The following is a 26,880-nucleotide window of genomic DNA, read 5'->3' as shown; positions in this document are numbered from 1 at the left end:
TACAGCATGAAGCGTTTTGGTTGGCTGAATAGTGTAGGTGTAGTTTACTACAACATATCTGAAACCTAGCAGATTGAGAGGGTGCCGTCCATCCAATTACATTAGTGGATTTTCCCTATGAGGTTCCCTGCTGGGTCTCCTAAACTAGACCAGCGCCTGAAGCTCTCAACACTGCACTTGCCTAAAGTCACAGAAGGCATAGCCATGGTATGAATCTACATACCAGACTGTATCTTCTATCCCCAGAACTTTATTTCCTGTGATTTGCTTCAGCCTACTCATTTAGCAAGACACACTTGTCATTTGAGGACATAAATAATGCCTTGTGCACATTTATTACTGTCACCCAAAATTATTGTGATCAATGTAGGTTACAGGTCAATGTACAGACACTACTGGACTGCTCAACAGAGAGCAAAACAAGTTACGCTAGGAATAGCAAATCAGACAAGGTTTTCCAACACGTCAATGAGCAGTTTTGCATGCTGTATAGTCAACTGAAATAATAAGTGATTGGTTCTTATAACAAGTCTAAAATGTGCATACACACCTCCAATCTTGATTGTTCAATTTTAACACTAATGTAATATGAAGGCCAACAGATTGACAATACTTAGAAAAGACTGTAGGTAAGATTTGATACAAAAAAAAAAAAAAAGGTTGCTAGTCTACTTGAAGGGACCCAGCAGTATACCTCATAAAGAAATTCCGCTAAGGTGATAGGGTGGACGGCACAATTTCAAACTTCTAGGTTTCAAATAGGTTGTAGTAAACTACCTCCACACTATTCAGCCAATTATAATGCTTCCTGTTGTAGAGAGTGCTGCAATCTGAGAACTGATCCTTATAAGGTTTCCTGCCAGGCCCCCTCAAGTAGACTAGCACAAAAAAAAGTACAAAGTTCAATAAAGTGTTTATTTAGAGTTCAGGTTGAAAAAGACAAAAAGTTTTTTTATTATATAATAAACTATTTCATATAAGCTAAGCTTTGCAGTGAAAGTGTAAAACACAGGAAGTATATTTCACTTGAAAGTCAACCTGAGATGAAAAAAAAAAAAAAAAAAAAAAACTAAACAGATACTTTACTAGGTATCTCCTGTGTCCTCCACCCCACTGAATATATCCAGCAAGCACTTGCCGGATATGATCTCATGGTGGACATCGTCTTCTTGAAATGACCCAGCAGAAAACCTCATAGGAATCAGTTCTCCAATCACAGCACCCTATACAACCTGAAGCGCTCTAATTGGCTGAATAGTGTGGGCAGTTATTACAAACTATACCCAAAACCTTAAAGATATCGAGGGTGCTGTCAACCAATCACATCAAAATTTCCATATGAGGTTTCTGCTGGGTCACCTCAAGCACCTTCATGGGATCCCAGTCAACAGCGGTGAGGTCGAGGAGGACATGGGAAGCCACTAGGAAACCTCTTCTTAGGCAAGTACGTTTTTGTTTATTTTTATTTCACCTCAGGTTCCAAATAGTGAGGGTCAAGTAGACGCAAATAACTGAGTTTATGCAAATGTATGCAGCTTGAAAATGAACCAATCGAATTTTACCTCAGCATGATTTGATTGGTTCATTTTCAAGCTGCATAAAAAAAATTGAATAAGTTTACAACTCGAAGTTATTTGCATCTACTTGACCATCACTAGTTCCAAGTAACAACAAACAAAAGCTCCTGCTCCACTGATGTTGATGTGCACAGAGGCCTTGCAGACACTGCTACAGGATATGCACACTCCCTACTCTTCATAAATAAGAGATCAAACTACACACACAGTAGCATTTCAGGAAGGAGCCTCTCCTTAACAAGTGAATTTATGAACCACCCCCCAATCACCGATAAGCCCCACACACTCTCCATACCCCCATACAGCCACTCCTCCTCCTCATCCCCGACGCCTCCTCCGCTCGCGGTCACCGTGCTGATGACGGCTACTGTGGAGGTGGTGGTTGAGGTCGGAGCCGCAGCAACAGCGTTGGAGCCGCTCATCTCCGCCGTAACCACCACCCGCTCCAGCACCTCTGCGCCGGAGGACATCTTTGCCGAAAGGAAGAACTATCGCGAGAACTGACAAACCCGGCGTTACCTGGCAGTGATTGGAAGAGCGGCCTCACGTCACACAACAGTGCGTGTAAACTAAGCGCGGCCATGCTTGCTAAGGGCAGGTATAGAGCTCCCATGGTCCCAGAGAAACCGCGCTGCCCTTTCCAGGCGTGTTGCAATGTGGACGCGGTGCATGCTGGGAATGTAGAATTTATATCAGTGATTGCATTCATTGCATGGCATGAGAGAGAGACTACTTAGCAATTATTAACAGGCATGTCTGGAAGTAACTCTATAGCCCTCCACATGGCAGAGATCGAAAACACACAAAAGAAGCATTATTTTCCCATGTGGGAAATAGAGAGTAGCAGTAGTGAAGGCCAATGAGATGCTAATAACGCCAGCTTGCATGCATATGTTCTGCATTACACTTTCTACCAATGCAATGTGGATACATACAATTTGCTTTAAATTAGCATGCAAGCTGGCATTTCAGAGGAGCAAATAATTCAACATTGTTGATTTTTGGGGGGCAGGTTTTATACCTGGACTGTGTGTTCGCAGTGCGATGCTCCGCAACCAACGCAACGTACACAACGTTCATATGACCCTGCGGCAGAGTGCACCAACAGGGTCTTATGCATTGCGCCGCCCCCCCCCCCCCCCCCCCCCTGCACACCCCTCGCTGCGTGGTGTACTGCTTGCTGGACAGGAAGTACGTTACAGGAATTCACAGGTTTTATTGAAAATTTCAGTCCCCCGTTGACTTTACTTGCATCGCCGCAAAAGTCCGACGGTAACATGCTGTGAACTTTGTGGTGGCCACAGACGGTGCATTGCCGAGCGGTAAGCCGCATTACAAAGCGGCCGTTTTGCCGCAAGACACCACTATGGTCTCCATTCACAATCATTTTCCGCATGCGGAAATGCACTCGTGGTAAATTCCCGACTGAAATAAGACCATTTTGACATTCACAAAATTTTACGCATGCGTACGCATTGTTTATCCGCATGCGTAAAAATCAGTGTGCATAATCATGCAATAAATGAAGAAACTGCACTTGACTGATGGTGTGCGGACCAAACCTTTTGTATGCTGATTAAGAGAGGGTGACGTAAGCCCGGCCAATCCTGTGTATTTGCGCATGCGTAAAAAAGTGCAAAAAGTCAGCAAAAGTCGTTAATTCCCGCAAAAAAATAGAAATTCACAAACAAAAATAGGCACATTATTTCTGACTTAAAGAAAACCTGTAATGAAGAAAAGCTCCCCTGGGGGGTACGCACCTCGGGTGGAGGAAGCCTCCGGATCCTATCGAGGCTTCCCCCGTCCTCCTGTGTCCCACGGCAGCGGCGAAAAAGCTCCCGGAACGGCGGGGATGTAAATATTTACCTTCCCGGCTCCAGCGCAGGCGCAGTATCGGCTCTCCGCTCAGAGATAGGCGGAAATAGCCGATTGCTGTCGGGCCGCTCTACTACGCAGGCACAAGTCTCCTGCGCCTGCGTAGTAGAGCGGACCCGACAGAGATCGGCTATTTCGCATATCTTTGTGCTGAAAGCCGCAACAGCGCTCCCGCTGGAGCCAGGAAAGGTAAATATAGCAAGGCTGGTCGAACACAGATTGCAGGGATGCTTCGGGGGAGCCAGCGCTGGATGGCTGCAGCTACAGGGGAGGGGAAAGCCTCATTGGGACCCTGAGGCTTCCCTCTCCCAAGGTGAGTACCCCCCAGGGGAACGTTTTTTTGTTACAGAGTCTCCTTAACTACCAACTTTATATCACCTACAAGTACTTGGTGATATATTTCGCTTCCCATTTACTTAAATGGAGTCTGGAGCCTTGAGTGCTGTGTTTTCTGGACTTTAAAGAAAACCTGTAACTTTAAAAACCACCCCTGGGGGGGTACTCACCTCGGGTGGGGGAAGCCTATGGATCCTATTGAGGCTTCCCCCGTCCTCCTCGGTCCCACGGCGGCGGAGAAAATCCTCCCGGAATGGCGGCGATGTAAATATTTACCTCCCCGGCTCCAGCGCAGGCACAGTATCGGCTCTCCACACGGAGATAGGCGAAAATAGCGGATCTCCGTCGGTCCGCTCTACTGTGCAGACGCAAGTCTGCTGCACCTGCTCAGTAGAGCGAACCCGACGGAGATCGGTAATTTTCGCCTATCTCTGTGCGGAAAGCTGCAACAGCGCCCCCGCTGAAACCAGGAAAGGTAATTTAATTAGCGCTTATCAGGCTTGTTGAGGGAGGATTCCGGGACACTTCTGGGGAGCCAGTGCTGGACTGCTTGCAGCTACAGGAGTGGGGGAAGCCTTATTGGGACCCTGAGGCTTCCCCCTACTGAGGTGAGTACCCCCCAGGGGAACTTTTTTTTTTGTTACAGAGTCTCTTTAATATTTTTTTGACAAGTTTTTTTTTTTTTTTTTTTATGGCACCTTTTCCCGCATGGTTTCCCATGGTTTCCGCATGTTTCCCCAATTTTTACGCATTGCTCCTGCATGCAGAACATTTTTGTGAATGTGGAGAAAATGCGGATATTATCACTGGCGGTAATATAGCAGTCAAAAATCTCTACTGCATGTGTGATTGTGAATAGAGCCCAAAGTATTGGTATTGGCTAAATGGTGTGGGCATAGTTTACTACAACCTAGCCGTTCCAGTGGGTGCCATCCACCCAAACACGTTAGCTAGATTTCTCTATGAGGTTTCCTGCAGGGTCCCCTAAGGGCTCTTTACCACTATGAAATGCTATCTCGATGGCGTTTGCGATCGCATTTCAATTTCTACCATGCGATTGAGCTACTATACTCATTATAGTACAGCTCAATCGCATACAAAACGCGGCAGGACGATGATTGAGCTTTGACCAAAATCGCATCGTAATCGGATCGCACTAATAGAAATTGCTGCTGCAGTTTCCATTAGTTTAATGTACCTTGCAATCAGAATCAAATCGCGAATCGCAGGGTAGTGGAATCTGTTTTCACACAACTTGATCTGAATGGTCTAAAAAGTTGTTTTGGAACAGGCTGTCAAATGGACATTATCATCAATAATAATAAGTACTATCATAATATAATAGCTAATACTAATATAAGTATCAGAACTTGAAAAGGTGAATTTCCGTACACGTACAACACTCTAGCACGCTAAACTCCACACTACTCCAACTTGTGTTTGTGCTGACGAGTGCAATGTGCGCCTGGAAGGCTGTGACACGTCATCAGCAAGCGGCAGCTGTCAGTGTGGCTGGCAAGTGGCAATATGGCAAGTGGTGCAGGCTTGGTAGCGTTCAGCCAGAAGGTATGGGAGCCGGTGCTGGCGAAGTCCCGCCGGGCGGTGGTGTTCATGGACGAGCCGTGTGCGGAGATCCTGCACTGGAGCGGCGGCGCTGAGCTCTTCCTGGCGGCCGGAGCTCTCAACGTCAAGGAATTCTCCAGCTTCGAGTCCGGTGCCTCCAGCCAGCCGAAGGCAGTGTTCGTGGTGAGCGGGCCACTGAAAGGCCGGGCGCTGGATGTCATCCGGGATGTAGTGAGCCAGAGCTCCTTTCAGTACTGCATTGTGGTGACCGCAGTGAGCCCAGGGGAGGCTGAAGCAAGGTCTATGCAGGAGCACCTGGAGGAGAAGCTGTGTCAGTGGATGGGCAACATGGGCTACACTGCTGAGATGCTGTGGGCACCCCTCCTTCTGGCCCCACTCAGTCCTCATCTCCTACTGGCACCTGCCTTCCATGCTCTTTTCCCACTTATGCCATCCCTAGATTTGCAAGCCCTAAACCGTAGCCGACCAGACAAGAAGAGGTTCCCAGCATTGGCGGATGTGGACTTCTCTTCCCTACCCACAGAGCTCCAGGCTCACATCAAAAACTTGGTGTCTGGACTAAACCAGCTTATGGAAGGAATTGGTGTACGAGAGGAGTGCTTCTCTGTGGGATGCCTGAGCAGGATCATTGCTGGAGAATTGGCAAACTATCCCCAGGCGAAGAACCGCAGGAAGCTGGCACAGAATAAGGCATCACTGGTCTTCATAGACAGGACTCTGGATGTAACGGGTATGAGGACTGTTTTCAAACAGTACTTTCTATGGGTGCTAAGCCTTATTGTATTCAGCATGATGTGGGGCGAGTGCCAGACACATGACCTCAGTAGTCTGGTTCCCTATGGATGAAGTCATCAGAGAAAATAAATGGTCCCAACAGAGAGACTTTAGTGTCGGAACTAATGTGCAAGCTGTTTCAGCGTAATGACGAAGTTACACAGATGACTCCAAATACCCAGTCTCAGAATGTGAGGGCTATAGCCCAAATAATCACTTCTCAAGATACAAGTATATTATCTAAGTCTGGTGAAGAGATCTGTGGGAAACCAGGTTACCTTCGAGTGTCCTGATAAGATGGCACAAGCTTTTGCATAATGACTGTTGCATAAATGGTGGTGTTGTTTGCAAGGAGAATTTTTTTTTTTTTTTAAAGCCAAGTGTTTCTTTCAAAATCACAAATTCATGGCAATGTAACACCTGGGCATGGTATATTATCATATACATATCTTTTTAACTGTAATTAAAGTCCGAGTACCTTTGCTCCCATTGAAAGTATTTGGTGTAATATGAAGTAAGGAAAATATGACAAAGGAGATGATAAACTGCTGAGCAGCTGAAATTCTGTATCAGGACAGGCAAGAATGGGACATTTCACTTCAAATCAACAGCAACCATGCCTCCTACCCATCCCAGTTTCAAGGTGACTGTCCCAGATTAGGAGTAGGGTTGGCAACCACTTGTCTTGGACAGGCAGTCCATCCAGATTATGGTAGCTATGCACTGTCCATGACGCACATACCTTTAAGACATCTATCCATAAAAAAAGTGTCCATCGATGCAATCTCGCATGCGCATGTGTGCCTCGCGGTTACAACAGGTGGGAATGTCCCTGTTAGTCAGCCCAGAATAGTCGTCCTCCCTTGGAAGGCATGGTCCTTTCCACAACACCACAGTACAGAGGAAATGGCAGCAGAGCGATCACAGCCAAATGGCAAGTCGGTCATTACAGCTGGTGACGAGTGGCTGATTAGAGCAACGCTGGAACTGAGAGAGGGGTAAATCGCATACCAACCCTTGCCCCCTGCACTGATCTCTGCTGGGGGGGAGGGGGGGCAGAGGGATGGGGACCACTAGACACTAGGAAACTATAGGGGAGGGAGAAGGGCGCACTAGACACCAGAGAACTGTATGGGGAGGAAGAACCACTATACAAGGGGAAGGAGTGGGTTCACTGGACACCAGGAAACTGTATATGGGAGAGAGGGGTAACCACTAGATACCAAGTAGGCAAAGAAAAACATTTTCATAGATTTTTTTTTTTTTTTCCCCCCGATGCAGGATAATAGAAAAAAAAATTGTCAGATGAAAGAATTGTTTTGGCTCGCAAATAGCAGTGTGAACTGGGCCTTAGATTCGTAGTAGTAGATTTTAAAGGGACACCTAAGCCTAACCAAACAAAACATTTTAACTCACCTGGGGCTTCTACTAGCCCCCTGCAGCAGTTCCGTGCCCTCGCAGTCACTCCAGGATTTTCCTGTCCCCCGCCGCCAGCTACTTTCGGTTCGCCGACAGGCCTGGCAATGCGTAGTCTTCTTTGTGTTCCCATCCACAATAGCGCTATTGCAGACAGGAACGCGAAGAAGATGCGTGGCCAGGCCTGCATAGGCGCAGTGAGCCTGTCAGCCGAAATTGAAAGTAGCTGGCGGCGGGGGACAGGAGGATCCAATAGTGACTGGGAGGGCTGCAGGGGGCTGGTAGAAGCCCCAGGTAAGTAAAAATGATTTTTTTGCTAGGCTTAAGAATCCCTTTAAAATAATATTGATAGTTAAGCATCAATATTACTCTACTTGGAATGTCTACATCTGTGAATCTAATATTATCATTATACATTGGTCAATCTTAAAGGGAACCTAAACAGAGGGATATGGATTTTTCCTTTCAAAAAAATTACCGGGTGCCTGACTCTCCTGCTGACCCTGTGTCTCTAATACTTTCAGTCACAGCCCCTCAACAAGCATGCAGATCAGGTGCTCTGACTGAAGTCAGACTGGATTAGCGGCATGCTTGTTTCAGGTCTGTGATTCAGCCACTACTGCAGCCAAAGATCAGCAGGACTGCCAGGCAACTGGTATTATTTAAAAGGAAACATCCATATCCCTCTCAGTTTAGGTTCCCTTTAATAGATTGATTCAAGGTTTATTTTTTTTTATGTTTGAAATCTTACTGTTTTTTTTCCATTGAAACTCCTACCTTTTTACCGATTTTATCTAGGTTTTTCTCTCCCATAGGGCTTAAGGCATGAAGCAGCACATGGCAATTTAACCTGTACAAACCACAGGGGAGGCAATGCGTGTTACCTTATTAGCGCAACACACGTCACTATGGTAACGTGCAGCATACCATGTGTGACCACAGCAACATGCACATTACTCTGATAACGTTGGGCTAATAGGTTAATAAGTGCTGCTCTCTTGCCTCTTGTGCCGGTTAAAATGCCAGCAATTTTACCTTTGCTTTGTGCATCGTGCCCATATTGTGCTACTTCTGGGGGGGGGGGGGGGGGGACACGCTGTGGTTTCTACTTGTTTTTCTGTAATACATGCAGAATTGCTGTTTTTTAGCGCACTTGAGGCTTTTTTGTTGTGACACACAGTCCTACCTGCTGACAGGGGAGTTGGGCTGATTTGTTTGTTAGCAGTGGAGGATATGGATTCAACACAACTCTGGGACACTATTTGAGAGAGCATAGTTTTATTTTATTTATATATTGTATTTATAAAGAGCCAACATATTACACAGCGCTGTACATTAGTTAAGGTTACAGACACTATTTAGGAGTGACATACAGCAATTAGACAATACAGGAATACATGCAGCACAGTATGAGTACAAGGTAATGCTTAGTCAGTCACTGGATGGGAGCATGGAGATCAGGCAAGTCGAGTTCACTCAGATCCATAGGATGGGTGTACAGTAATGGAGGTGCGTGAACAGGTAGGAGACATGAGGAGGACCCTGCCCAAAGGTTTACAATCTAGAGGGAGAGGTAGGGACATGAAAGGTAGGGGACCAGCGTTCAGCTGTAGGTTTAGAGCACTAGTGAGGGGGTAGGCCAGAGTGAAAAGATGAGTTTTGAAGGCCTTCTTGAAGGTGTTGAAGGAGGGGGAAACCCTAACGGGGGAGGTAGGGAGTTCCATAGTGTTGGAGCAGCTCTTGAGAAGTCCTGGAGGCATGCATGGGATTGGGTGATGCGGGGGGCAGTCAGGCAAAGCTCATTGGAGGAGCGGAGTGAGCGGCTAGGTTCCGGGGATCCAGTTAAGTTAGGGCTGGTTGACACGGGCGGCGTTGGGGCGGCCGGAAGTCCCGTCGTCCTGTGACGTCTCGTTCAGGGGCGGCGGCACGGCAATCGTCGGCTTCCCATCGCGATCGGTTTTCTCGTCCCCACATGAAGCCGCGGCGGCTAGCCGACCCTGGATGTCGCATGCGACTTCTAGGGCTGGACGAAATGACGCGTTTAATCGGGATCGGTATGCCGCGGTTGCGCTATCGATGGTAATCGCCGGTAACCGCGTGATGCTAAACTCTTCCATTCACTTGAATGGGAGCGTTTAGCTGACTAGTCCCGGATGCTTGGCGGTGTGAACCAGCCCTTATGGAGAATCCCAATGACAAGAATGTTTATACAGCTGGGTCAAAAGAAACCTAAATGCACTCCAAAAGATAGAGCCAAAACCGATACAGTAGACCAAATAACATGCTATGGATGAGGCAAAAAAAGCAAATTTTTCATAGAGAAAGACCTCGATATAGCAAAACACCATTCCATTATCCAATACAAAAAGTCTATTAGAGCCTTGTCCCTTAGTCAAAACACACATGCAGCTGGAATCAGGTACGTCATAGGTCACACAAATAGCAAAAATCTATATCCTACATCAACCAAGCCTATGGAAATGCTTATGCAGACCTAAGGAAGATATAAGTATAAGTAGCCATCGCCACAGTGTAGCCAAACACACACCAGGCTGCAGCACATCCACATGTCACAGCAATGTAAGTGTCCCAGATCCAAAGGCTGGAGACGGCTGTTTACTCAATGCCCACGAACGAAGATCTTGTCTGCTTACTTCCTCTAAAAGCACAGGAAGACAAATCGGGTAATATTTATGATGGCACGTTGGTAATATTTATGATGGCACATTGGAAAAGAGCTGTTATGTATCCAACCACTATTTTTATTTGGTAGGGGTATTTTTAACTCAGATAATTCAGCTATTTTATACCGAAAAGGCCTTGAGTACTTTTCACTTTTGGGGAGGGGTTAATTTTCTTGCTGGGTGTTTGGGTACTATACTGTCAAAATGGCAGTGAAGACACTGGAAGGTGAGTATCTATTGGGTTTAGGTTCAGATTGAGAGATAAGTTAGGGTCAATAAGCTTAGGGCCTGAGCACAGAAACGCAGTATAAATCCATACGCAGAAAAAATCCACCATATAAACTTGTTTGTTGTTTTCTTCCTTTCTGCTTGTTTGTTTTTAAGTTTGACAACAGTTGTCTTTGTAACCCAATAAACAAATGCTTTCTGTTTGCACATTTACTTTTTAATTGTTTAATTGGCATTTAATCTGTTCCTGCAACTTATACACATTAGGATTGGTTAACGATGGTAATCATTCTTAGAACATGTATGCTGATCAGCTGCTATGGCCAAAGTTTGACCACCCCTAACCACCTGTGATTCAGGCACTATTGCAACCAAATAGATAAGCAGGATGGTTATATTATATTAATCGATATAACTATGGAAGCCCGCATATCCTTTTCACCCAACTAACCCATGGTAGCAACTTTGCAGCCCAGTTTTTCCCCTTCTCAGAACTTGCATTAGGGAAAATTACATATGTTGACTTCCATCTTGCCCACATAAAGAAATGCCTGTTTACACTGTATGGTATATTTAAATTGCTAATATTGGGCAGTAATAAAGATCAGGTGTTCTCTTGTTCTCTTTGTACTTGTTCAAGGTGAGTTAGGGCACATTTCCACTAGGATATTACAATTCGTGTACGTTTTTCAATATGCAAATGTTCATATTTGAAGCAAATTGTAATGTGAATTTTCGTACGTGTCTACTGGTAATTGATAATAGTTACATGGGAAACGGGCATGCCAGGAAAAAAGTCGCCAGGAAAAAAGTCGCCAGGAAAAAAGGGCGTGGGTGAAGCCAAAATTGTAAGATATCATGTATTACATTTTTTGTTCTTCTTCTTTATCTGCGTTAGAATAATAGATGTTAACATAGCGGTATAAAAAAGGGCGCGGGCTGAAGCCAAAATTGCACAATATCATCTATAACAATGAAAATAAAGAAATATTTACAGTCGTAATGAGGGCGGTAAAACATTGTTAAATATTACCAATATTTTACTACAACTACACCTAACTCCACTCTCACACAGAACCCTCCCTCTACCGATCCCTAAGACCTCTCCGGTGATGTCTAACCCTAAGACACCTCATTGGTGCCTAACACTAAAACTCCCCCCTTCCTAATGCCTAACCGTAAGCCCCTCCCTTCCTGACGCCAAACTGTAAGGCCTCGTTCACATCAGGGCCGTTTCTGTGCGCTTTTTACAGCGCACTGCCCTGTGCGATCAGCAAGGTATTTACTTTCCCATGTAACTAAATGTAGCTGGTTCACATCTATGCGCTGCGCTGAGCAGCGTTACAGAAATGTAGGGTTGCATGCATTTCTGTGCGTTGAGCTGGAAAACGCACATCAATGCAAGTGAATGGGTGCGCTTTTTTAGCGCATAGAAGCGCATGCGTTTTTTTACCCCTAAGTGGAGAAAAAAATACATTTACATACAAAAACAAAGTTTTATTGACAACTGCTGCTGGTACAACAAGCAAAACGTGCCTTAAAGGGAAGGTTCAGGGACTGTTTCAAAAAAATAAAAATCCGCATCCACTTACCTGGGGCTTCCTCCAACCCGTGGCAGGCAGGAGGTGCACTCGGCACCGCTCCGCAGGCTGCCGGTGGCCGACCCGACCTGGGCAGGCCGGCGGCCAGGTCGGGCTCCTTCCGCATTAAAAAATGCGCCTCACGGCGGCGCACTGACGTCATCGGACGTCCTCCGGGCTTTACTGCGCAGGCTCAGTAGTTCTGAGCCTGCGCAGTAAAGCCCGGAGGACGTCCGATGACGTCAGCGCGCACAGGTCAGGAACGCATGCAGTGTGAACATCAGACAGTGCACTCTATGCACTGTCTGATGTCGTGCGTGTCGGCCTCCCGCACGCGTTCCCGAAACACGGACGGGAACGCGTGCAATGTGAACGGGGCCTAAGAGCCCTTTCTGATACCTAACCCTAAAACTCCCTTTCTGACAACCAACCTTAAAAGCTCCTCCCTCCTCCACAAATAAGGTTAAAAAAAACACTTCTGAGACAAATTCAAGAACCATAATTTACTAAATTATAATTCTCTAAACAAATTTAAAAATGATAAATTCCAATTTCACAAAATAATTCCCTAAAATTTCAAAATAATTTTCACATTTTTAATTCTCACAACTAAAGATTTGGGTTGGATGGGCCCGGCACCTGCTATAGGGCGCCCAAATTTCTACTTTTGACGCCCAATAGGTTATATTTTGCATTACCCATGCTCATCCCGGTGCCACACAAATTCTGTGTGGCGCTAAATGCTTTTCCCCCTCTGTCGAAGCATTCGCCGGATCCCCGAATTACCTGTGGGTGGGGTGCGGACATTACACCAAGCTTCGGTGCTACACGGTGCTTGGCGGGCTCCAAAAAGTCCTGCCTCATGTGCCAAGTTCTAGCAAGGACCCCTAGCATAAGAGCAGCGGATTCACCACCGCCTACCATGTGAAAGAGGACAGGCTGTATAAGTACATCTTGCACATCATTCTGAGCAAGATATAATAGGTTTCAGATGAACTTTACAGCCTTAAAGTGGCCAAACCCGAAATAATTATTTGAGAAGGATATTCAAACTGCGCTAGTTGTTGTCCTATTACTGAAATATATTGTGACCACAAGAAGGCCAATAAGATCAATAGTGAATACTACTTACTTCTATTCAATGAACAACTAGCGCAGTTTGAATATCCTTCTCTTGATTTGTACCCTCTCTCTGTTGGGAGAGGGGAACACCCAATATTTCAAACTTGCTGCTGACAAACAATACATTTAGGTGCAATACCATTACACTTTATAATTAAAATATTTGATCTGATGGCAATTTAATAAAACTTTTTTTTTTTGTTTTTTTTGTTTTTTATTGTTTTATTTGTAAGTGAGAAATCTGATCGTATTTCCTGTTTTTTTTTTTTGTTTTGTTTTTTTTGTTTTCTTTTTCTACATTTTTACTGAGCATGTCAAGGAAGACAACACATAACAGATGAAATGTGGAGTAGCAAGAGATAATAGATTTAGTCATTCTTTATGCATCCCATGCAGGGGAGCTAGAAAGTCTTAAAGTGAATCTCCAGACTAAACTACTCAGCAGCACTGGAAAGGCTTAGTGTTTCTTTAAAGTGTACCAGAGCTCATTAAAAGTAAAAAAAAAAAAAAAAATATATATATATATATATATATATATATATATATATATATATATATATATATATACCTGGGGGCAGCTATGTTTTTGGTTGAAAGGAGGTGACAGGGAGCATGAGACACAGTTCCAACTGTCCTGTGTCCTGATGACCCCTAGCTGCGCACGTTAGGCTTCAAATCTCAAATTAAAAAAAAAAAGGTCATCAGGTGAAAAATGCCTGGGCAGTTTTCTTCTGTGCAGCTAAAAATGAGGCTTGGGTAAGAAAAAAAAAAAGGTCTGATGCTGTGAAACTGTTAAAGGGACTCAGAGCTCAGTAAAAGTAAAAAAATTATATATACCTGGGACTTCCTCCAGCCCCATCTGCTTGGATCACTCCCACGCCGACATCCTCCGTTACCGGGCCCCTGCACTTCCCTCAGTCATCACTTTCACTAATGGAAAATGGCCCTTATTGATCTTCAGAAATAGCAGCACAAAGCAAGGCTCAACATAGGCTTTGCAATAGTTATAACAAAAACTAACAAACAACAACTTCTAAGTTCTTCACTAATCTTTCAGCAACCCCGCAAATGTTTTCTATATGATGTGGACAAGGACTTCAGTCTTCTATCACAGAATGGCAAACTGTCACTGTAATGACCAATTCTGTATTTCATATATTGGTGTGTACCATTGTCTGTATTATTATGTACCATGTGTTTTTCTTACAAACATGTTGGTGTTTTACACATTTTATAAATCAATAATAATAACAACTTGGTGCATGGCACTGTTATTTCATTTGTGCCCACTTTTCATATCTCCATTTATGTTCTTGAATGGACTTGCTTGCCTTAAAGTGGACCTAAAGACACACAGGACATAAGGAAAATAGAGAAATTCACCCTGCATGCATTTAGAGAGTTTAGCCTCTCTAACTCCCCCCTCATTTGTGACTAATCACAAGTTATAATTTGATCTCCCCCCTGGGTCACCTGACTGCCACGGCAGAGATGGCAGATAAGATCATATGAAAGCACAGGCTGTAAACAATATGTCTGCTTCCATGATTTAAGAAGTAGAAACAGTGCATATTTATTTTAGGATTTGTATCAGCTGTAACAGACATTTTTCTTTAAAGGTTATTATGCTGTTGTGTATCTTTTAAACCAGAGAGGACGTTCTGAGTTAAAGTCCGCTTTAATTTAGACATAGACCATAGTACCTGAAGTATGAGCATTGTGATCTGGATGATCCATTAATTGGTTTGAGCTGGTGAAGTCATTTGGATTAGCAGCAATACGGGGTTGTTCAAGAAATCCAGCTGAATTCAAATGATTTCCATTAGCTAGGAATATGATGAATGACTGACTTCTTAAAGGTTCAGTGGTGTTGTGCAGTGCACCCATTCAATTCTTCCCTCTTTGTTTTAGGAGCTGTTGGGCATCATGGAGACAGTCTCGTGGAGAAGATCTTGTCTATTCTTCCCTGTATTCCTGGACAAACAAATGATGTGATGATTAACATGGATGTCCTCACAGATCTTAGGATTGATGGTGAAAATGAGGGGATCATTGCGCCCGGCTGCTTGTCACAGCCACAGTAAGCAAAGAGAATATTGTATAATGGCCACACTTGCAGAGAGTCTGAACTGGAAGATTTAAACTAGCTGAGTGTAGCAGTTGTGCATGTGATTTATGGTGCCCATACACTGGCAGATGGTCAGCAGATTCAACCACCAGATAGATCAGAGATGATCAGAGAGAGATCTATTACCTGCCCACACATTGCACACAGCTTTTCAAAAGATTTCAGCATGAAATCCACTGGAAATCTGTGGTGCTGCCACTGCCTGCCGGGTCGCCAGATATCCCCCATCTATGAGCTCTCCCTGGGCCGTGCAGTGGAGCTTACGCTCACCTGTCCACTGGTGCACTTTTCCTATGTCTTCTCTTAATTGCCGCCTGGCACCTGTACCCTGTGAAGCAGTGGCACGTATAGGGCAGTGTCTAGGCTGAATTGCACCCAGCGCGAGGGTGTAAAAATTGTACCCCTTTCCCCCCGTGGACTCAGGAACCCTTACTCTTTAGGGACAGTCACACAGCCACAGGTCACAAGTAGATCTGCCTACTTACTAGTGTCCAGCCGCTCATCCAGGAGGAAGCAGGGACCAGGAAAACACACAGGTGAAGAGAGCTGCTGCAAGCCGACTACTCCATGGGCACCGTGACAGCCTGCAGTACCGCTACAGGACATCAGGTGTCATCACACAGTGGTGACGTGATGATGACTTGATGTTGGACGCAGGCAGCCTTCTTCCATTTGGCTGCACCGCGTACCACCAGCTCCCTAGTGGTTATGTACTTCTGCCTGCACCCCCCTTCTTCTACTTGCCAGTCTGCTCCCAGGGCGGTCACCTTGCCTGCACTGCCCAAGAAACGGCCCTGGGAACGTACAGTACACGGCCATGTACATGCCCTAAGGTCATGGGGTACAGATGCCCGGCAGTGATGGGGAGGAGACACAGGAGAAGCTTGTAAATTCTGTTGATCTAACAGATATCTATTTCCAGCAGTTTGAGATCACTTTGATCGAATCTGCTAGAAACTGTGCTACCATATGTTCGATCGATCAAACTTTCTATCGATTTTCAATAAAACTCTTGACTGGCCATAATGGAAAATTTTAGTAGATCAGGGGCCAGGGAGGAGCAGCAGTCAATCAGCAGTCCATCGTATCACACTGCAATGAGTAGGGCAATGCATAGGCAAACGCAGGGGGTATTACAGCTGCCCAGAATCCCCCCTCAGACCAGGGCCGGTGCATTGTCTGGGGACAGGCACAAGTTGAGACACCAGAATATCTGCAGGTATCTTGCAGCTCACAGCACCACCTCCTTTATTTTCCTGCTACAGTTGTCTTTGGATGTAGCAGCAGTGTGTATAAAGAGCATGGAGCAGCACAGTGTACAGAGCATGGAGTAGCAGCATGTGCATAGAGCATGGAGCAGCAGTGTGTGTACAGAGCATGGAGCAGCAGTGTGTGTACAGAGCATGGAGCAGCTCTGAGGAACTTAACAGAGTCAGGTATGAGCACAGCCTTGTGCTCCTGCTGTGTGAATGCTTCACTTTCCCCTTCATTAGCAATGTCGGCTGTCCTCATTATTATCTGTATCCAAACTGCTCCTGACTGATCCTGTTGACAATCGGGAGCAGATCAGACATTTAGGAAATAATTGTCAGGTCCTGTCAGTCAGACAGGAAATTATATTATGTGTACCCAACATGATATCCTACCATACTATTATACTGTATTGTGCGTGACTGAGGGAGACCTTTCAGGAATCCCCCCCTTGAAAATCCTGGGTTTGCCCCTGCAATGCTGCGGTAAGATCTATTTTCAATAGATTTCTTGCTGAAATCTTCTTATTACTGTTTAGTAGTGTTTGCAATGCATTACAAGTTACATACCGTATATACTCGCATATAAGCCGACCCCCCAACTTTTACCTGAAAAACCAGGGGAAAATGATTGACCCCCATATAAGCCTGGGGTAGGAAATGCTGGATTGGTGCAGGCGCGTGATTCCCCCCCCCCCCCAGTGTGTCCCAGTATAGCTAGTATAGTGCCCCGTATGGGTAGGTAGTGCCCAGTATAGCTAGTATAGTGCCCAGTATAATGCCCAGTATAGTGCCCAGTATAGCCAGTATAGTGCCCAGTATAGCTAGTATAGTGCCCGGTCTAGCTAGTATAGTGCCCGGTCTAGCTAGTATAGTGCCCAGTATAGCTAGTATAGTGCCCAGTATAACCAGTATAGTGCCCAGTATAGCTAGTATAGTGCCCAGTCTAGCTAGTATAGTGCCCAGTATAGCGCCCAGTATAGCTAGTATAGTGCCCAGTATAGTGCCCAGTATAAACAGTATAGTGCCCAGTCTAGCTAGTATAGTGCCCAGTATAGCTAGTATAGTGCCCAGTATAACCAGTATAGTGCCCAGTATTGTGCCCAGTCTAGCTAGTATAGTGCCCAGTCTAGTTAGTATAGTGCCCAGTATAGCTAGTATAGTGCCCAGTATAGCCAGTATAGTGCGCAGTATAGTGCCCAGTATAGCTAGTATAGTGCCCAGTCTAGCTAGTATAGTGCCCAGTATAGCCAGTATAGTGCCCAGTATAGCGCTCAGTATAGCTAGTATAGTGCCCAGTATAGCTAGTAAAGTGCCCAGTATAACCAGTATAGTGCCCAGTATAGCTAGTATAGTGCCCAGTATAGCTAGTATAGTGCCCAGTATAGCCAGTATAGTGCCCAGTATAGCCAGTATAGTGCCCAGTATAATGCCCAGTATAGCCAGTATAGTGCCCAGTATAGCTAGTATAGTGCCCAGTATAGCCAGTATAGTGCCTAGTAAAGTGCCCAGTATAGCTAGTAAAGTGCCCAGTATAGCCAGTATAGTGCCCAGTATAGCGCCCCTCCTCCTCCTCCCCCCACGGCCGCCGCTGCTATTACCTGCTTTAGGCAGCGGCCGCTTCCTAATCCGGGTTCCCCTCTTCATCATGCGTATACCGTAAGTGTATCACAGCAGCGCGCCCGGCGCTGCTGCTGTGACGATGCAGGGGGCAGGAAAGAGTGCGGCTTCCTGTAACGGCGATGTGTATTGCCCTTACCAGGGGAACCGCTCTTTCCTGCCCCCTGCATCGCCACAGCAGCAGCGCCGGGCGCGCTGCTGTGAAACACGGTATACGCATGATGAAGAGGGGAACCCGGATTAGGAAGCGGCCGCTGCCTAAAGCAGGTAATAGCAGCGGCTTCCTGTAACGGCGATGTGTATTGCCCTTACCAGGGGAACCGCTCTTTCCTGCCCCCTGCATCGTCACAGCAGCAGCGCCGGGCGCGCTGCTGTGTTACACTTACAGTATACGCATGATGAAGAGGGGAACCACCACCCACGACTCGCATACAAGCCGACCCCCCAACTTTTGGCCCCCTTTTTGGGGGTCAAAAATTCGGCTTGTATGCGAGTATATACGGTAATCTTAAAATGTATGCGTTTGGGCACTCCATATCTACACAGCTGCATTCTGTCCTTCATTCACACACAGATAAATGTTCACTGTCAGATACTCAAGACAGACAGAATTACATGTAGGTATTTGTGAGCCAAGATGTACAGTATATTGTGTGTAGGAATGTCTGTCCCAGGCTTTGCCTTTATATGGGATAAATGATGATAGCTTGGCTCCTGTAATCTTGTTTTAGATCTAAAAAGTGACCGATTCTTCAGAGATGGTGTTTTCTGGTGAGACAAGGGAACCATTATCAAGAAGTTTGTTTTTATACTTCATTCAGATTTTTAACTGTTTGTTTTGAGTCACTGCCACTGAGTTGAAATGTATTTAAAGACTTATGTTGAGATTCCATGCAGGAATTTCTGTGCCTGGATATCTATTTTTAAACTATAAGGCTGTGGTGAGGGGGATATGAAGGCTACTATATTTATTTCCTTTTAAACAATACCAGTTACCTAGTAGTCCTCCAGATCCCATGTCTTTAATACTTTTAACCATAGACCCTGAACAAGTATCAGGTACTCTGACTCAGCTGACTGGTGTTTTACTAGATTAGCCATATACGGTACTTGTTCCAGGGTTTTGACTCAGACACTACGTATGCTAGAAGATCAGTAGGGCTGTCAGGCAACTGGCATTGTTTACAAGGAAATAAATATGGCAGCCTCCATATATATCAATATATAGCCTACATAGCACTCTCACCTCGGGTTCCCTTTAAATGATTAATGCAGTTATTAAAGGACAACTGAAGTGAGAGATATATGGAAGCTGCCATATTTATTTCCTTTTAAGCAATACTGATTACCTGGCTTTCCGGCTGATCCTCTGCTTTCAGCCATAGACCTTGAACAAGCATGCAGCAGATCAAGTATGCTTGTTTTAAGTGTGTGTGATTCAGACACTACTGCAGCCAAATAAACCAACAGGGCTGCCAGGTAACTGGTATTGTTTACAAGGAAATAAAAATGGCAGCCTCCATATCCCTCTCACTCCAGTTGTCCTTTCACTAAAGTGCAGCTAATTATTGCTACTCAATTTAACAGCTGTAGCTGGTTCTCCATACCTGGGCGTTCATTATTAACACTACAGCTTGAGGTCTCTGCTAAAGCAGACAGCATAATTGGACATTCTACTTCATGCTGTGCCTATTGAAGTAAGACCGAGCTCCCATAGTTCTGTATGCTAGCTGGCTCTACCAAGTGCAGGTGTGTACAGTACACTGTTGTAGTGCCATTGTAGGTGACATTTCTTTTTGATTAAGTACAGTGTTGTAGTGCCACTGGAGGTGGGCATCCAAGGCCACATTGTTAATATTTAGCTATCCTCACATCCCAGATAGGAGTGGCAGTTGCTTATATTAAAATCTTCTGGGGGCAGTGGATGACTGCACCTTATAAGTGCAGGTAATATTTAACACACTACTGCTGTGTTATCTTTCTGTGACTATGTATGGGTTATCATGAGCCCTTATTTGTATGCAGCAGTATGCAATATGTTGGCACATTGTAAACAAACTACTACTAATAATAATAATCTTCAAAGAATAATCATTTAAAGGGGCACTACAGCGAAAACTGTAACATTTAAAATATGTGCAAGCATATACAAATAAGAAGTACATTTTTTCCAGAGTAAAATGAGCCATACATTACTTTTCTCCTATGTTGCTGTAACTTACAGTAGGTAGTAGAAATCTGACAGAAGTGACAGGTTTTGAACTAGTCCATCTCTTTATAGGGGATTCTCAGGGATATATTTATTTTTTCAAAAGCACTTAGTGAATGGCAGCTGCTCTGTCCAACTGCCAAAAAACTGTGTACGGAGCAGGGAAGCTGACCAGCATCCTTGTTTAAATCCTTTTTCGGGAATATCTTTATAAAGAATAAAAGCCTTTCTGAGAATCCCCTATGAAGAGATGGACTAGTCCAAAACCTGTCACTTCTGTCAGATTTGTACTACCTACTGCAGTGTTCTCCCCAGAAATGTTTTCCAGAGTACAGGGCCGGTTCTTCTGTGAGCAACTCTGCTTACAGCATAGAAGGAGATGAGCCGATGACAGCCGGGTGGTCACCAAAACTAGCTGGGTGGAGCACCCAGCTAAAAGAGACTGGGGAGAACACTGTACTGTAAGTGACAGCATTATAGGAGAAAAGTAATTTATGGCTCATTTTACTCTGGCAAAAAAACGCACTTCTTATTTTTATATGTTTGCAAATGTTTAAAATTGTACAGTTTTTCGCTGTAGTGCCCCTTTAAAGCGGACCTAAACCCAGGACTTCCTCTCTGCTCTAAAAGATAAGCAACAGCAGAATAACCTTGAAAGAAAAGCATTTCTTTGTTGCAGCCCACAGAACTCCTAATGAGATTCTGCAGAGTGGTTACTTCCTGGTTTCATGGGAGCACAGAAAGGGTTAACCTCTTGTGTTTGCATATAGCTTGTCTGAACAGCATGCCAGCGACACAGATCAGACAGAGATGACAGCTCAAATTACAGTGGCTCATTACTTTAAGATAGGTACTTCCTTCTCCGCATAATTTGGGCTCCAGCTATTGCCGATGCCAGAATTGTGCAGTTTTTACCGTAATTTGGGCTCATGCTATTGCCAGCACCCTTATTACTCAGTGAGTGCTGCTATAGCCATAATTTCCAAGTAACAGGTATAGCCCTACTAAAACCTTGCAAATGTCTTGTCAGTGGTTGGCTACAGTAAGCAGGGCTAAATGCCATGTTTAGTCAATAGAAATTAGGAATTCAGTCAGAATCACACCAGGTTACCACAGTAAAAGACATTTCCAACTAGCTCACAACAGTTCTGCTCCCATTCACTAACATCGCGATCTGTTTAAAGCGTATTAATGAATGTACACCAATCGCTGCATGGCAATTGGCAACTGCAAGGGGCTCTTGCTGCTTTGGTCTGGTGAGGTCCTAACTACCTTCTTTAACTCCTGAGCACACTACCCCTGCACCACACATAAACATTTAGCAGCTAAGGCCTCATGCACACTACATGCATTTCCAATTTTTTTTTATCTGATCCGATTTTGGATTCCGATTAAAAGTCGTACTGCATGCTGCTAAGATTTTTAAACGGAATCCAAAAATTGGACGTATAAAAAATCGGAATCGCATGTAGTGTGCAAGAGGCCTCACACTGGGTTTCGTAAAATTGCTGTGGTTTTGCAAATTTTTCACTGTATGGTAAAACGATTTTGGAGCGATTTTTGTTTTGCAGTTCTTAAACACTGGAATGCAGTTGCTCCAGAATTGCAAAGAAATGCCTTAATTTCAGCCATAGTCATTGATGAATGATGACATTAGAACTCATTTGGCCATTCTATGAAACATGGAGGCTGTACAGGCCCATAGAATGTTGAGTAACATTTTTCTATGAAGAGCTCTGTAAGTGGATAGTTTTTTTGTGTTTTTGTGGTGGCTCTGGTATGTGCATTGAGCAATAACCTCTACATGTTGTTTCCTTGCCAAACTACACATGGGAAACTGAGTCTACAAGAAGTATCTGCAAATGACTTGAGGTTTGGAATCAAATCAGGATGATCTGATAATGCTTCTAAAGACTCTGTGTTCTTCCTGTGATCTTTAATCAACACATCATATCATGTAGCAACCAGTGGGTGTACAGTTGTTCCAAAATATCTACAAGACATGGAATAACTGAGGATTCTCACAAGTTCCCATGTAAAATCACTGTGTGAAATCTGGTGTATCTGAAGCTACTGAACTGTTTATAAATAAATAAAGCACTTGTTGCTCTATGCCTCTTGACATGAATTGGAGGACTACTCAGTGTTAGTGTACTTATATATTCTTTGCATATCCCAGCCTAAGCAAGATTAATTTGCATCCTGGCAGGTAATCTTGGCTGCTGTAGCACCCTAAGGTGTAAGATCTTGTGCAACCCCCCAGCATCCTCTCTTATAATCTCCATGTCCAGCATCTCTCTGTGTCCCTGGGTCCGTGTTTCATGCCTGGTGTGCATACGCGGCACACGGACGGACTTCGGACAGTGGAGGGAGGACAAATGTGCCAGCGCGGGGTTCGCAACCGTGCATGCTGCGGGGTGGTCGAGGCCAAGGCCTTGAGCCTGTTTTTCAGCGAGCAGGCCTTTATGCTAGTAATAAATAAGGCCCTTGAAGTTTTCCATAGATAAAGAAAGAGCTAGACCATCCGTTAAGTATTTTTATTGCCTACTGTGCCTCCACTGGGGAAATATACCCCTGATTCCTGTTTTTGGTGATGCTGTCTCCAAGCATGAACTAGTGCAGTATTGGACCAACTTGTGTGTATTGGCAAATTAGCGATATGGGGGTACTTGTGATTATTATTATTTATTGTATTTATAAAGCGCCAACATATTACGCAGCGCTGGACATTAATTTAGGTTACAGACAATATTTAGGGGTGGCATACAGCAATATGACAATACAGGAATACAAGAAAACCAGATCACACAGCACAGTATGAGTACAAGGTAATGCTTAGTCAGTCACTGGAGGGGAGCATGGAGATTAGGCAAGTTAGGTTCACTCAAATGCATAGCATGGGTTTACAGTAATGAAGTTGCATGATCAGGTAGGACACAAAAGTTGTTCCATAGTGTTGGAGCGGCTCTTGGGAAGTCCTGGAGGTGTGCATAGGACTGGGTGATGCGGGGGACGGTCAGGCGAAGTTCATTGGAGGAGCGGAGTGAGCGGTTTGGTGTGTATCTCTGAGTAAGATCAGAAATGTAGGTTGGACAGGTTTTGTGGATGGATTTGTAGGTCAGACACAATATCTTGAATCCGATTCTGGACTGGATAGGAAGCCAGTGGATGGATTCACTGAGGGGAGCTGCCCTGGTGGAGCGATGGGAGGAATGGATAATTCTGGCTGCCGCATTCATGATGGACTGCTGTGGGGCAATTCAGGTCATAGGGAGACCAGACAGAAGGGCATTGCAGTAGTCGAGGTGGGAAATTATGAGGGCATGGATGAGGAGTTTGATGGTAGCAGGGCGAACCTTACAGATGTTATGAAGGTGGAAGTTGCAGGACTTTGTGAGGTTTTGGATGTGGGGAGTGTGGAGTCCAGGGTGACACGCAGACAGCGGGCTTGAGAGGTAGGGCGAATGATAGTGGTTAACAGTGACCTGCACATCTGGGAGGTCCAGGGATGACCGGGGTAGGAAGATCATAAATTCTAGATTTAGTTTCAGGAACCTAGCGGACATCCAGGAAGAGATGGCAGATAGGCAGGAGGGAGACCTTGTCCATGGTAGTGGTGGATATGTCAGGGGTGTGGAGGTAGATTTGGGTGTCATCTGCATACAGATGATAGTTAAAACCCATGGAGGAGATAACCTTGCCAATGGAGGATGTGTATAGGGAAAACAGTAGGGGGCCAAGTACCGAGCCTTAAGGGACTCCCACTGAGAGGTGGTTGGGGGTGGACGAGGACTCATTGAAGGAGGTCGTGAAGAAGCGGTTGGAGAGGTAGGATGAAAGCCAGGTCAGGGCGAGATTGTGAATGCCTATGGACTGGAGGGACTGGAGGAGTAGGGGATTATCTACTGTATCAAAAGCTGCTGAAAGGTCAAGGAGGAGGAGAATGGAGTATTTACCTTAAGCTTTAGCTAAGGCAAGGTCATTGACCACTTTGGTGAGAGCCGTTTCAGTTGAGTGGGCAGGCCGAAATCCAGATTGCAGTGGGTCTAGTAGTGAGTTTGCATTAAGGTACTGGGTCAGACGTTTGTGAACCAGATGCTCAAGAAGTTTTGAGGCAAAGGGGAGGAGGGAGATAAGGCGGTAGTTGGAGGGTAACGAGGGGTCGAGGGAGGGCTTCTTGAGCAGGGGCAGTACTGTGGCCTGCTTGAAGTCTTAGGGGAAGGTGCCTGTGGATAGGGAGAGGTTAAACAGGGTAGTGAGGACTGGGGCCAAATCCGTGAAGTGAGGCTGAAGTAGATTAGAAGGGATGGGGTCAAGGGGGGAGGTAGTGGTATGGAAGGTCTGCAGTAGGTGGTTGACTTCCTCAATGGTAGTAGGAGTGATGGAGGTGAGGGGAGGATATGGTGGAGGAGGAGTTGGTTGTGAGCGGGTGGGAGGTGAAGATTGAAGATTGGATATTTACTGACGATTGGAGACTATTTTGTTGGTGAAGTGGGTGGCTAAATCTGTGGCAGAGAGGTAGGAAACGGAGGGTGGGGGGGTGGGTTTAACCACTTTACCCAAGCGCGTACGGATTTCTCCGCCCCTTTTTCCATCCTTTCACCCCCAGGGACGGAGAAATCCGTACTCTGCGCACTCCCGCCGCTGTCCGCGCTCCCGCTTGTAAACATGCCGCCCGCCGCTAGTAAACACGCCGCCGCCCGCTCGCCCAGAGATCAACGAACGGGAAAATCCATAACCGTTCGTTGATCTCAGCCCCGCAATGATCTGCTGCCGCTCGGCTGAGCAGCGCGATCATTGTGAAAAATAACAAAGTCCCAGCCTCTTTCTACTTCCTGCAAGCGTCCGGAAGGACGCTTGCAGGTCGCCTGAAACTAATTTGTAATGTTGCCATCTTGTGGCCAAATAGTAAAACTACACCCTAACCATTTTTTACACACAAATAAACTTGTTTTACACAAAAAATTAACTCCTTACCTCCCACACTCCCCAATTTTTTTTTTTGTAATTAAAAAAAAAAAAATTTACAATTTAAAAAAAATACATAAATAGTTACCTTAGGGACTGAACTTTTTAAATATTTATGTCAAGAGGGTATAACACTGTTACTTTATAAACTATGGGCTTGTAATTAGGGATGGACGCAAAACTGAAAAAAAATGCACCTTTATTTCCAACTAAAATATTGGCGGCAAACATTGTGATAGGGACATAATTTAAACGGTTTTATAACCGGGATAAATAGGCATATACATTTAATGGGTTTTAATTACAGTAGCATGCATTATTTAAAAACTATAAAGGCCGAAAACTGAAAAATAATAAATTTTTTCCCACATTTTTTCCTATTTTCCCATTAAAACACATTTAGAATAAAATTATTCTTGGCATAATGTCCCACCTAAAAAAAGCCTAATTGGTGGCGAAAAAAACAAGATATAGTTCATTTCATTGCGATAAGTAATGATAAAATTATAGACGAATGAATGGAAGGAGCGCTGAAAGGTGAAAATTGCTCTGGTGGTCAGGGGGTAAAACCCCTCAGTTGGGAAGTGGTTAAGCAGGGAGTTGAAGGTGCCAAAAAGACGCCGGGGATTGGAAGCTTGTGCTCCGATGAGCTTGGTAAAGTATTCCTGCTTCGCATGAGCAAGGGCAGTGTGGAACTGCAGCAGGTTAGTCTTGTAGTGTAGGAAATCCTGGTTAAGTCGAGTTTTCCTCCATTTTCGTTCAGTGGCACGTGTTTCCCTCTGGAGGTTGCGAGGATGGGTAGTGCGCCAGGGCTGGGGGTTGGTTGCGGCGGAATATTGGTGTAGCAGCTTTCTCTAGGGCTGATGAGAGAGTTTGGTGATACTGAGCTGCAGCAAGATTAGGACAGGTTAGGGTGGGGAGAGTGGAGGAGAGGGCATGGAGGGAGTCAGCAAGGACGCCAGGGTTGAGTTTGCGTAGGTCTCGCTGCCATCGACCAGGTGGGTGGGCGTGTAGTTTGGAGGTGCCTTCCGTGAGGAGGTTGAAGGTGAGAAGGTAATGGTCTGAGGGTGGAAATGGTGCGATGTCGAGGTCTGCAATGGTGTTGGATTTAGTGAATATAAGGTCGAGAGTGTGACCTGCAGTGTGAGTGGGGGCGTTGGTGTGTTGTACTAAGCCATGTGAGTTGGCTATGGTGAGTAGGCGGGTTACAACAGAGTTCTTAGGTTCATCGATGGGAATATTGAAATCCCCGAGGATCATGGTGGGGAGGTCAGAGGAGAGGATGTGTGGGAGTTGTCGAGAAATTGTCATGTCGAGCTCGGAGGGTGGTATAAGACTGCAACAATGGCTGGGAGGGGATTGTAGAGGTGGAGAGCGTGAGCCTCAAATGATGTGAATTGTAGGGAGGGAGGTGGGTGATTGCTGTCTGAGAGACTGTTGGGGGGCAAATGACGGTGATGGTTGGCTGGCAATGAGTTGGTGTGGGCTAACAAGCCAGGGCAGGTTGCTGTACTTCCAATTACCCACAA

At 45.2% G+C, this 26,880-nt stretch overlaps 2 protein-coding genes across 6 annotated transcripts in view; one reads left to right on the top strand and one right to left on the bottom strand.

Moving 5' to 3' along the window:
* The window catches only part of FIP1L1 (factor interacting with PAPOLA and CPSF1), a 101,706-nt gene extending 99,643 nt beyond the window's left edge, over positions 1 to 2,063 (bottom strand). For all 5 annotated transcript variants that reach the window (XM_068278558.1, XM_068278559.1, XM_068278561.1 and 2 more), the window contains exon 1: positions 1,873 to 2,063. In XM_068278558.1, coding sequence (XP_068134659.1) covers positions 1,873 to 2,047 — 175 coding nt within the window. In that variant the 5' untranslated portion in view covers positions 2,048 to 2,063. The remainder of the gene's footprint in view (positions 1 to 1,872) is intronic.
* A 3,217-nt stretch (positions 2,064 to 5,280) lies between these two features.
* Positions 5,281 to 26,880, top strand: part of SCFD2 (sec1 family domain containing 2) — a 628,477-nt gene continuing 606,877 nt past the window's right edge. Inside the window, exons 1-2 of the mRNA XM_068278557.1 lie at positions 5,281 to 6,102; positions 15,088 to 15,256. Of these exons, the coding sequence (XP_068134658.1) occupies positions 5,316 to 6,102; positions 15,088 to 15,256 (956 nt within the window). The 5' untranslated portion in view covers positions 5,281 to 5,315. The remainder of the gene's footprint in view (positions 6,103 to 15,087; positions 15,257 to 26,880) is intronic.

Source organism: Hyperolius riggenbachi, chromosome 1 (assembly GCF_040937935.1).
Source record: "Hyperolius riggenbachi isolate aHypRig1 chromosome 1, aHypRig1.pri, whole genome shotgun sequence".
Taxonomy (NCBI): domain Eukaryota; kingdom Metazoa; phylum Chordata; class Amphibia; order Anura; family Hyperoliidae; genus Hyperolius; species Hyperolius riggenbachi.
The sequence above is the reverse complement of the archived record's forward strand: the minus strand, read 5'-3'. Positions and strand labels throughout refer to the sequence as shown.